We start from the raw sequence: 10,836 nt of genomic DNA on the forward strand, positions 1-10,836 counted from the left end.
GCTCCTGTGACTGCCAGGCCCTCCGGGGCAGCCCCCGCTGGGCCTCCTCCCTCCTGCCCCCACGGTGACAGGGGCGCTTGAGGGGGCCCTCGCCCTGGAGGACACATTCCCTTCCCTGTTCCCCAGAGAGCCCACTTCTGCCCGGCGGGAGCCCCTCAGAGCTGGACCATCCTTGGGAAGGCCCACTCCAGCTCCCAGTGCCACGTCAGTATTGCCACCTACTCACCTGCCACGGAGCCCGCCACCTGTGCCCACCAGTGCTGTTCGGTGCCTCCACGGGCTCTGCCTGGAGGCCTTCACCAGCAGCCCCGGTGTGGTCAGCAACCTCCCCGGGATCGAGCTCAGCATGTGGTGCTGGAAAACTGCCTCTGTCCAGTTGGCCCACTCCCTGGGGGAGCCCCGCAGGACGGGTGCGCGAGGCCTGAGCAACTGCCCCCTGCTGCCCGCTGCCAGCTGCTCGGTGGCCCACGGAGACCGCTCCACAAGAAGCTGCCCCAATAAACTGTCTTTCACCTACGAGCCCCCTTCCCTGGTTCTCTGGCAGCGGCACTGGGCCCCTCCCTGCCTGGAAGCTCTTCCTGGGCCAAAGGGTCTTAAGTAGCTGAGGCCATGAGGACAAACAGGCCCCAGAGTTCCCGTGAGGCCTGCAGGTGTGCGCTCCAGGGCTTGTTTCTGGGGAAAGCATCTGAACTGTCATTAGGCTCTCAAAGGATCTGCGGCCCAGGAAAGCAGAGCCCTTGTGAGGAAACATGGGAGGCCCAGGTTGGGTCTGCCCTCAGGGGCTGTGCTGGAACCGGGTGCCCTGACATGGCCAGAAACGAATCCAGGCCACCCTAGCAACCTAGGCCACACCCCTCCCCTTGTTCCTTGTAGCCCAGGCCTGCCTCATGGGAGGGGCTCATACCCTTGAGGGAGAAGTTTTGGCCTTTGGTGCTGTCCTGAGCCTCATTTCACTCTGAGTCTCATCTGTGAAACAGGGATAAACACCCACCTCCTAGAGTTCATGTGGAGGTAAAATGAGGTCGTTTCTAACGTTCCGGTGCACAGCAGGTGCTCCGGGTCAGCCCATCCTTCCTCCTCCTCTATTTTATATTAGTTACTGTGGCTCATGCCACAAACCACATGCTGGGCCAGGGAGCTCACATCCTGGAGAAGCTGGGGTGGGGTGGAGGGTGCTTAGGTACCTACTGAGGCAGGCTGCAGATAACACTTTGATTAAGAGGCAGCCAGGTCTTCATGGGAACAAAGTCCCCTTGGTGAAGGGAGCAGCAGCAGGTGTTGCGGGGTGGGGATGGGGGTCTCCCATAAAGGATGGAGAATATCTGGGGAGGCTAAAGATGGGAATGTGGGGAGGAAGAGGGAGCTGCATGAGCAAACGGCAGGAGGTGGGGAAGCGGAGGGTATGCTAAAGGTCAGAGGAGACCTGTTCCAGGTAAGCCCTGGGTAGGGACTAAGAGGAGCACGAGGCTGCAGACCTGAGAGCGAAGAGCCTTGGGGTGTCCGTGGGCTGTGGCTGACTCCTAAGCAACGGTTTGAGTTAGAGGTGGACTGAAATCTTGGAGCTGCTTGTGGTAGCGTTCACTTAGACCTGTGATGGCCTGAGGCAGGTGGGAGGTGAGCCCTGCCCCTGATCCAGGTAGAAGGGGTGGGAGCCAACATTACTGAGAGGTTGCTCAGCCTCGCCCTGCACTAGCGCCTTAACCCGCTCTCGTCCTCCCAAGAGCCCAGGCCTGTTCCGAAGGCACACAGATGGGTAGGCGAGCTGCCTCTGGCCATTTTATTTCCAGCCTAGAACAGTGGCCTGGAGAGGAGTGAAATCCCCGGGTAAAGGGGCTAGTGAGGGACAGAGATTGGGAATGAGCCCAATTAGAGCTTTTTTGTCGCTGGGCTGGTCCACCGCCCTTTCGCTGCCTGCAGCGTGGGCCACCAGGCAGGGCAGGCCAGGCCACGCCAAGGACCCTGGGCCCGCAAGCCGCGGGAGTCTAAAGTGTCCCTGTCCCTGGTCTTATTTTTCCAATCTCTTCCTCTCTGGAGATGGTGGAGGTGGGGCCTGGTTCCCAGTCCCGAGGCTGTCCTGGACCAGAGAGAAACGAAAAGGTGGTCCAGGGAGGCCTCTGTCAACACCACGCGAGGCCGGACCGCTCAGACTAAGCGTCCTGTTGATTGGCCGGGGCTGCAGAGCTGTCTGTCTAGGATTGAGCCGTTTTCTTTAGGGAGGCGGAGCCTCGCGCCCCTTCAGCCAATAGGACTGAGAGGTTCCGCCTACAACGAGGCACTTCCGGTGGTGCTCCTGGCTCGGTTCCTATCATCTGAACGGCGGCTCTTGGAGCCCGGCCCCGGCGTACCCAGATCACTTCCGGGTGGAACTCCAGGATCCCGAGCCGCGATTGGCTAGATGGGGTACTTCCGGTGTCCAGGTGCTCTGGTTCCTTGGCAGGAGCAGAAAGATGGAACTTGGCGCCGCCGCCCGCGTTTGGTCCCGCTTGTGGCTGCTGCTGCTCCTCCCCTCGCTTGGCTTGGTCGGCGCCAGCGGTCCCCGCACCCTAGTGCTGCTGGACAACCTCAACCTGCGGGAGACTCATTCGCTTTTCTTCCGGAGTCTGAAGGGTGAGACGGGGGTCCGAGGGGGCGGCGGGTGAGAGTCTGAGTTTGGAAAGGTCCCCCAGCCCGAGGGCAACGGCCACCCTCCCTCGCACTCGTTTTCCACGAGCGGGCCGCCCAGGTCTGGCCTGGCGCTTGGGGGTGAGGGGAGGGCTGTCGTGGTCTCTGCAGCGGCGGTTTCCCTCAGCCTCATTGCCTCTTTTCTCCTTGTGCAGATCGGGGCTTTGAACTCACATTCAAGACCGCAGATGACCCCAGCCTGTCTCTCATTAAGTACGGGGAGTTCCTCTATGACAATCTCATCGTCTTCTCCCCCTCGGTAGAAGGTAAGGGCTGCGCGTCACCCCCACAACCGGGATGGTAGGTTCAGGGCCGATCTGTCACTTCGTTCTGGATCTTGGGCATGTTCTGGGTCATGGGATGGGTCACTAGCCCTGGCCACAGCTGCTGCCGGTGAAGAGGAACGTGTTAACTTCTGTCCTGGGCCAATCAGGGCACAGCTCCTTAAAAGACACAGCTGAGGATTGTAGGGTCAAGCGTTGCCACAGACCATGGAGCCTGGGGCCCTGCTAATCTGAGAAGTGAATTTTCTCTGTAAAGCGACTGATAGGAAAGATGGAGAACCCCCTAGCAGGGCTGGCCTGGGTGGAAGGAGGAGACGGCATGCTGTTAATAGGGCGTGCTGTGAAGAGGCTGTAGCAGTTGAACTTGTGGGTTCATAGTTCTCAGGCGGAAAAAGAGCCTGGCAATGATCTAGCCTGGCTCCCTGTTTGAGGCTGGATGGATAGGTCTAGACAGAATGAATATCTTTACTTCAGTATTCCTGTGACAGAGAGCTTACACTGCAGTCAACTCCACCACTGGACAACTGTTACGTTCTTATATTAAATTGGAATTTGCCTCCTATTTCCGACTTTATTTGGGGTGGGGGAGAGGGCCTTAGAGAGTAGGGCTAATGCTTTGATTACAGGCACAGCCTTCACGTAATCATAGCTGGTTCAGCTGGTTCTTCTCCAGACTAAATACCCCAGTTCCTTTGGCTGTTTCTCTTTGCCAAGCTTTTTGGGGAGCATCCAGTCATTCTCTTCTTTAGTGGCTTCCATTTATCTTTTTCTCCGAGGGCTCAGGTTGTGCCTGTCTGAGGTAAGACAGGATTGCCATTTCTTCCTTCAGCTGATGAAGTTCAGGAAGTCTTTCGTTTCATTGGCATCTACTTTATTCTCTGTAGTTCCTGTGAGGTTGGATTCAGCCAGATCCCTGAAGTATTTTTCTCTCGGCTCCCAACAGTTATCATGATTCCCCCACCTCCCCTGCAAAATGTGCCTTTCGTGTTGGCTTTTCGGAGGCAAGTGAGTTGGGTGGAGGTGAGCCCAGGTTGTACAAATGAAAATCCTCAGGTTGCTAAGGGCGGGGGGCGGGGAGAGGTGAATGGAGCCTTCAGCTGGTTCATTGGCGTTTGTCCAGTTTTTTCTGTGTCTGGAGCTCTGAAAGAGATCCTCACGGCGACAGAGAGCCTGCCCCTGAGGAGTTCTTTCAGTCCGTCTTGGAGGCGATAAGAATCAGGACCTGAAATGAGATGCCAAACCCTGTGTGGGGGTGTACCCGGTGGAGCGCAGGAGCCGTCTGCGTTGTGCTCAGGAGGTAGAGTGGGAGTGTCGCTGAGGAGGAGGGAAACGGTGGCTGAGACAGGGAGAAGGTGGGTGGGAGAAGGTAGGTGTCAGAGAGCCTCACAGTGTTTCCCAAGTGACTTCCCGTACCTCCTTCATATTTACCATATTCCATATCACCTGTGCTAATAGTGTTTTTATTTAAACTGACTTTTTAAAAACTAAAGTAACATTTTAAAAGGAACCCAGTAATGAACCCAGTATCGCCACGGAAATGGAGTCGGTGTCACCCTTGCCTTCAGGAGAAGGCAGCTATGAATAGGTTCCCTGCAGTGCTGAGCTCTAACGGATTCTGTTTTCTGCGAAGGCTTTGAAGTCCTATCAGTCGCTTTACAAGAGGAGATGAGAAAGTGAGGGAAGTGTTAAAGCCCAGAATCAAACTGAGACACCCTCTCTGACAGAGGAACTCTCTCTGAGATTTGACGTTATTTAAAGCTCTGCCCCACATCACCTTGTCACCTTTCCTGTCCTTGGCAGAATGGGTCCCACACTTGGGGAAACACGGCCGCAGTCCTTCGGGCACTCCTGGGAGGAGGCTTGTACCTGCTGGTGGGGGTCAGGGTAAGGGTTTGGTCCCTGCTTCAGGGGCCCTTCTGTGGCCCTGGGACCACCGTTAGCCCTCCCGGGTGTGAGAACGCTGGCCTGGCTTCCGTTGCCGAGTCAGTGGGTTCCTTGCCCTCTCTGGGATCAGGAAGCTTCCAAGTTGAATTCAGTAAAGTAATGACTACAGAAGAAGGATCCTCTGTACCCCCAAAACCTGGGTCCCTTTTTGTAGGTAGGGAAATGGACTTAGAAAGGTGAAGGGATGCCTAGATTTAAGCCCAGGTGTCTCCATTTCAGCAGCGGCACTCTTGACATTTTGGACTGGATAATTCTTCATTGAGAGGGCTGTCCTGTGTACTACAGGATGTGTAGCAGCATCCCGGGTCCCTCTACCCACTAGATGGCAGTACACACGCCCCTGGTGACAACCAGAAATGTCTTAAGGCATTGTCCCTAGGGGACCACTGTACCGTAAGGAGCTGTTACTGAATTGTCTAAGACTGATGGCTTCTGTAGGAGAGTGATGATGGCTTTGTAAATGTAGTTCCCAGATACATGTTCTGTCTGAGCCTGAAGGAAGAGTAAGGTGCTTTGTTTTTGTTATTTATGTAAAAATTACCAAATTAAAGAGGGTCATTCTCATATTCAGATCTTTACAGCTAGTTTTGGATGCTTATGGCAGACACCTGACCAAATTGACCAAAAAAGGATATAATCTCACAATTACAGATGTTGGAAATTAATGACCCTTTTTAGTGATCACTTTTTTTTTTTTTTTAAAGCACAGTATATGAAGTGGCTCTGTTATGGCTACAATGGATATAAACCTGTAGGATTTCTAGAAAAAACTCTACTCATGTTGGGCAAATGAGTACTAGCCTCAGTGACAGACAGCATCATCCTTAGAGTCAAAAGTGCTCTTTCTCAGACAACTTAGACTGAAGTGAAGTTGATGGGCTCTTGCAAACCATGTTAGGTGACCCCCAGAGTGGCTCTAAAGGTGCAGGCGATGAGTTTGAATGAAGTTGTTCCATGAAGTGAGTGGGAAAATGCAGCATTTCTAAACAAATATTTTATATAGAGGCCTGGTGCATGAAATGCGTGCACTGGGGGTGGTGGGGTCCTCAGCCCAGCCTGCGCCCTCTCGCAGTCTGGAACCCCTCAGTGGACATCCCTCTTACAGTCCGGGATCCTTCGTTCCTTACCACCTGCCTGCTCGCTGCTCCTTAGCACTGCCGCGGAGGCGGGAGAGGCTCCCGCAACCACCGCTGCACTCGCCAGCTGGGAGCCCGGCTTCTGACTGAGCGACACTCCCCATGTGGGAGCGCACTGACCACCAGGGGGCAGCTCCTGCATTGAGCGTCTGCCCCCTGGTGGTCAGTGCACATCATAGCGACTGGTTGTTCTGGTCATTTGGCTGTGATGGTTGCTTAGGCTTTTATTATATAGACTAGAGGCCCGGTGCACAAAATTCGTGCACGGGTAGGGTCCCAAGGCCTGGCCGGCAATTAGGGCCAGTCGGGACCTTCCAGCTGCCTGCAGGGCCTTCCATCGTTCTGCACTGCCCCCAGGTGGTCAGCACACGTCATAGTGAGTGGTCGAACTCCTGGTCGATCTAACTCCTGAGGGGACAATTTGCATGTTAGCCTTTTATTATATGGATTATATAGATTAGAGGCCCGATGCACGAAATTCATGCAAGGGGCTTGGCCCCCGCTGTGGCAGTGGCTGCCTCTGCCTCAGCCCCCATTCGCCGTGGTTTCATCCAGAAAGTCATCCGGTCTAATTAGCATATTATGCTTTTATTATTATAGATGTAACTTGAAGAGTGTATAAATAACGTGACAACTATAATTGGTGGGTGTTTGACTATTTAATTTATACTTGTAAAAGTTGAATTCGAGCCATTATTTTTGGATCATCACATTGGGAAAAATGGGAGAATTGCCCTGTATCAGGGCATATATGGTAAACATTCCTCTCGTTTTGGGCCTCCAGAGGGCAATATTCTGTTATTGTGGCTGGTCCGCCCCCTCCCCTTCCCTACCCCCCCCCCCCCCCCCCCCCCGCAATGTCAGAGGAGCAGTGAGAGGAACCTTCTGGATCACTGAGTCTGGTACTTTTTTCAGATTTTGGAGGCAACATCAACGTGGAGACCATCAGTACCTTTATTGACGGTGGAGGCAGTGTCCTGGTAGCTGCCAGCTCAGACATTGGTAGGTCTGATCTCAGAAGTTCTGGTGCTTCCCCCATTTCTCCAGGAAGCTTGGAGAGCTTTACAAATGGAAGCTGCCAGATTGTCCTTCATTGGGTGGTCCTTGCCAGCGAGTGAGTGAGGGAACTACAGAGCCATTTAGTCCCTCCTGGCCTGTGACCAGAACCAATGAGATGCGGGTCCTTTTAAGGGCTGGGAACCGTTTTTCTCTGTTTTTGTCCCCTCCCCTCTTGTTTTGTGGTGATTCTTTCCTTAAAAAGAGGAGACATGTAGGGAGACCCTAATTGGGTAGAACACAAACATTGGACAAATTTTTGTCTTGTTTACTATTTTGGAAAATTTTAAAGATACTTAGAAGTAGGAAGAACCATGAACAACACCTGGCCAATCTTGTTTCACCTTTTTTAGTATTGACAGCTTTTAAGAACCACATTGCGGGGAGCGGTGGGGGGGAGGGGGGTTTGGTGAAGTGATGATGATGAAGAGAGAAACCTTGTAAGCCGGGGCTCATTCAGGTCAGGTTTGCTGAGGTGGTACTTTGCTTCAAAGGGGGTCTTGTGCGGAACCAAGGGCACTGTGTATTTGTGGAGGGAGAAGGCCAGGTGTGTGTTGTTGATTTTTACCATGCTGTCGCCTAGGAATCCAGCTGGTGATGCTGCAGGGCCCTGGGGAGGATTGGGAGAGTGAATCATAAGGATGCCAGGGCAAGTGACATGGCTCGGCCCAGGCCACCCCTAAGGGCTCAGCCAGGCATCTCTTGGGTCTGTGCAGGTGACCCTCTTCGCGAGCTGGGCAGTGAGTGTGGGATTGAGTTCGATGAGGAGAAAACAGCTGTCATTGACCATCACAACTATGACATCTCAGACCTTGGCCAGGTAATCAGACCATCACCTTCCAGGTTTAGTCCCATGTAGCACAGCTCACCCTAGTAACCGTGCGGGAGCCGGGAGGGACCCCTGTTTGGGGGGCACCTCTCCCTGACCACCGGCCTCCCCTCTGCTGTTGCAGCATACGCTCATTGTGGCCGACACTGAGAACCTGCTGAAGGCCCCGACCATTGTTGGGAAATCGTCTCTAAACCCCATCCTCTTTCGAGGTGTTGGGTGAGTGAGCAAGGAGAGGCCAACAGAAACCTGGGAGGAGCGGGGTCACTTTGTTTTGTCAGGAAACCTACCAGACTTGTGATCATTTGAGCGTATTCCTTCCTCCAGAAGATGCAGGTGGGATTAAGTCATAATGTAAGAGTCAAAGCTTCATAATTACAGCAAGAGGAGAGCTAAGAGTTTGCCTATTAAGGAAGTAGGATTCACTCCTGCGAAGAGATGGCCCTTAGGGAGCCCCAGGTCCTTTGGGTGCAGTTCTTGGGGTCTGAGTTGGGTGGTTCTTTTCCTTCCCCAGGATGGTGGCTGATCCTGATAATCCTTTGGTGTTGGACATCCTGACAGGCTCTTCCACCTCGTACTCCTTCTTCCCAGATAAACCTATCACCCAGGTGAGGGGCCTTTGCAGACTCGAGACCCCATCTCCTGGGCCTGGTAGCAAAGCGCTTTTTTATTGAAGAGGAGAACTAAGCAGGGAAGCATGCTGCCGAGGCTGGTGAAACAAGAAGTGGGGGAGGGGGAGTGGGCAGAGTGGTGTCTCAGGTAGGGCCTAGGTTGTTCAGGTCCAGCCTGCGGTCCTCTTGCGCTCGGGGCCCAGCGGCTGTCCTTGGCCCTGGCTCTTGGGGATGACAGCCTCATGTTGCTCCTAGTATCCCCATGCCGTGGGGAAGAACACCCTCCTGATTGCTGGGCTCCAGGCCAGGAACAACGCCCGGGTCATCTTCAGTGGTTCCCTCGACTTCTTCAGCGATGCCTTCTTCAACTCGGCAGTGCAGAAGGCCATGCCCGGCTCCCAGAGGTACATGCCAGGGGACTTAGAGGCCTGTGGTCTGGGTGATGGGGTCCGATGGGAAGGAAGAAGCCTTTTGGCTAAAAGTGTCAAGAGGCTTAAGTATCCGTAGATGCTTTAAAATTACTTAAGGATTTGACTTTGTTGCTGTATTGGTAGTGCGGGCACTCCAAGCTAGTTATGCCTCTCGGGAGCACTTTGAAAATGGTGTCCTTGCTGTACAGGTGACACCCAGAGCAGCGCCACCTCACCTTTTCATTCCCGTGTTCCCACTGGGAAGGAGTTCGCTCTGGTGCTCCAGCCTCTGCTGTTTCCTCCTGCAGGTATTCCCAGACAGGCAACTATGAGCTGGCTCTGGCCCTCTCCCGCTGGGTGTTCAAAGAGGAGGGTGTCCTCCGTGTGGGGCCCGTGTCCCACCATCGGGTGGGCGAGACAGCCCCACCCAATGCCTACACTGTCACTGACCTTGTGGTAAGAGCTTGGAGAGGGGGGCCCGGAGGTTTTGGCCAAGTTGGCCCAGCTCAAAAGCATTTATGCAACACTGTGTTGGGCCTACGGGGTCTAAATGTGGATGACTACGTTAACCTCTGCCCTGAAGGAAGTCAGTTTGGGTGCAGAAAAACGGAGATCTTGATGGCGACCTTGTGGGAAGTGCGGGAGCAGGAGGGGCTTCTCTGACTCACTTGGCCGACCGTGGGATCCCTAGAGAAATGCCATTAGAGTCGGGTTTGAGGCAAGAGACGTGGGGAAAGGCAAGAGAGCAGTGAATGTGGAAGCAGGGATGCCCAAGAGTACTGGCACCCCAGGGGTGGAGCGCAGTTTGGGTGCAGGCTTCCACTGGCTTGTGAACAGGTGTGGATGGCAGTTAGAGGGGTTAGCCTGCAGGTGGTATTTCAGTTACTGCCGGGGGTGGGGCTTGCCCAGGTTTTCACAGCTCCTGGGAGTTCCTGCCGGATTTGTGATGGGGACTCGGCAGCTCTGAGGGTGGCAGCCTCCCTCCAGTCACAGGCCCCCTGCTAACTGGCCTTTCCTCTCAGGAGTACAGCATCGTGATCGAGCAGCTCTCGAATGGCCAGTGGGTCCCCTTTGATGGGGATGACATTCAGCTGGAGTTTGTCCGCATCGATCCCTTTGTGAGGACCTTCCTGAAGAAGAAAGGTAAAGCAGTTCTCCCAGGAGGAGCTGCAGGAAGACAGTCCCCGCCTGTACTCTCTCAGGAGGCTGACCGAGCAGCACTCTGGGAACCCCTCCTGGTTATGTGTTGATCTTCCCCAGGTGGCAAGTACAGTGTCCAGTTCAAGTTGCCGGACGTGTACGGTGTGTTCCAGTTTAAAGTGGATTACAACCGGCTTGGCTACACACACCTGTACTCTTCCACTCAGGTAAGCACAGGCCACAGCCCATTTCAGCCAGCGTGTCCCACCGAGCTGCTGGCGGCCGGGGCCCGTCACTCTGTCCTATTGCAGGTGTCCGTGAGGCCGCTGCAGCACACGCAGTATGAGCGCTTCATCCCCTCGGCCTACCCCTACTACGCCAGCGCCTTCTCCATGATGGCCGGACTCTTCATCTTCAGCATCGTCTTCTTACACATGAAGGAGAAGGAAAAGTCGGACTGAGGGCCTTGGGACTCCTTACAGCACGGAGACCGGAGGGTTTTTAGTAGGATTGGTTTCCCCCCCTTTTTTATTTTTATTTTTTTTAAGCCATGGGACAGTGGCATAGCCGTACCTCAATGGGAGATGCAGCACTGAGTACAAAAGAGTGGGGGTCCAGGGATGATTTTTATGTGAGTTTTTCCATCTCGTGCTGAGTGGTATTTTTCAAATGTGCAGCTACTCTCATTTCTAAAATAAATAGAAACATTACCCTCAAACTTCATCTGGCTCCCCCTGTACTTTGCTAAAGAGGGTAATGACTGGA

The 10,836-nt window shown here is 54.1% G+C and overlaps 1 protein-coding gene across 1 annotated transcript; it reads left to right on the forward strand.

Moving 5' to 3' along the window:
• Window positions 1-2,406: 2,406 nt before the first annotated feature.
• Window positions 2,407-10,794, forward strand: DDOST (dolichyl-diphosphooligosaccharide--protein glycosyltransferase non-catalytic subunit). Its single transcript, XM_079776534.1, has 11 exons — window positions 2,407-2,607; window positions 2,817-2,927; window positions 6,941-7,027; window positions 7,798-7,901; window positions 8,035-8,129; window positions 8,425-8,518; window positions 8,777-8,925; window positions 9,240-9,387; window positions 9,954-10,074; window positions 10,192-10,298; window positions 10,383-10,794. The coding sequence occupies exons 1-11, from the start codon at window positions 2,448-2,450 to the stop codon at window positions 10,530-10,532; spliced, it is 1,326 nt and encodes a 441-aa protein (XP_079632660.1). The 5' UTR covers window positions 2,407-2,447; the 3' UTR covers window positions 10,533-10,794.
• Window positions 10,795-10,836: the final 42 nt, after the last annotated feature.

This window comes from Cnephaeus nilssonii (assembly GCF_951640355.1).
Source record: "Cnephaeus nilssonii genome assembly, chromosome: 7".
Taxonomy (NCBI): domain Eukaryota; kingdom Metazoa; phylum Chordata; class Mammalia; order Chiroptera; family Vespertilionidae; genus Cnephaeus; species Cnephaeus nilssonii.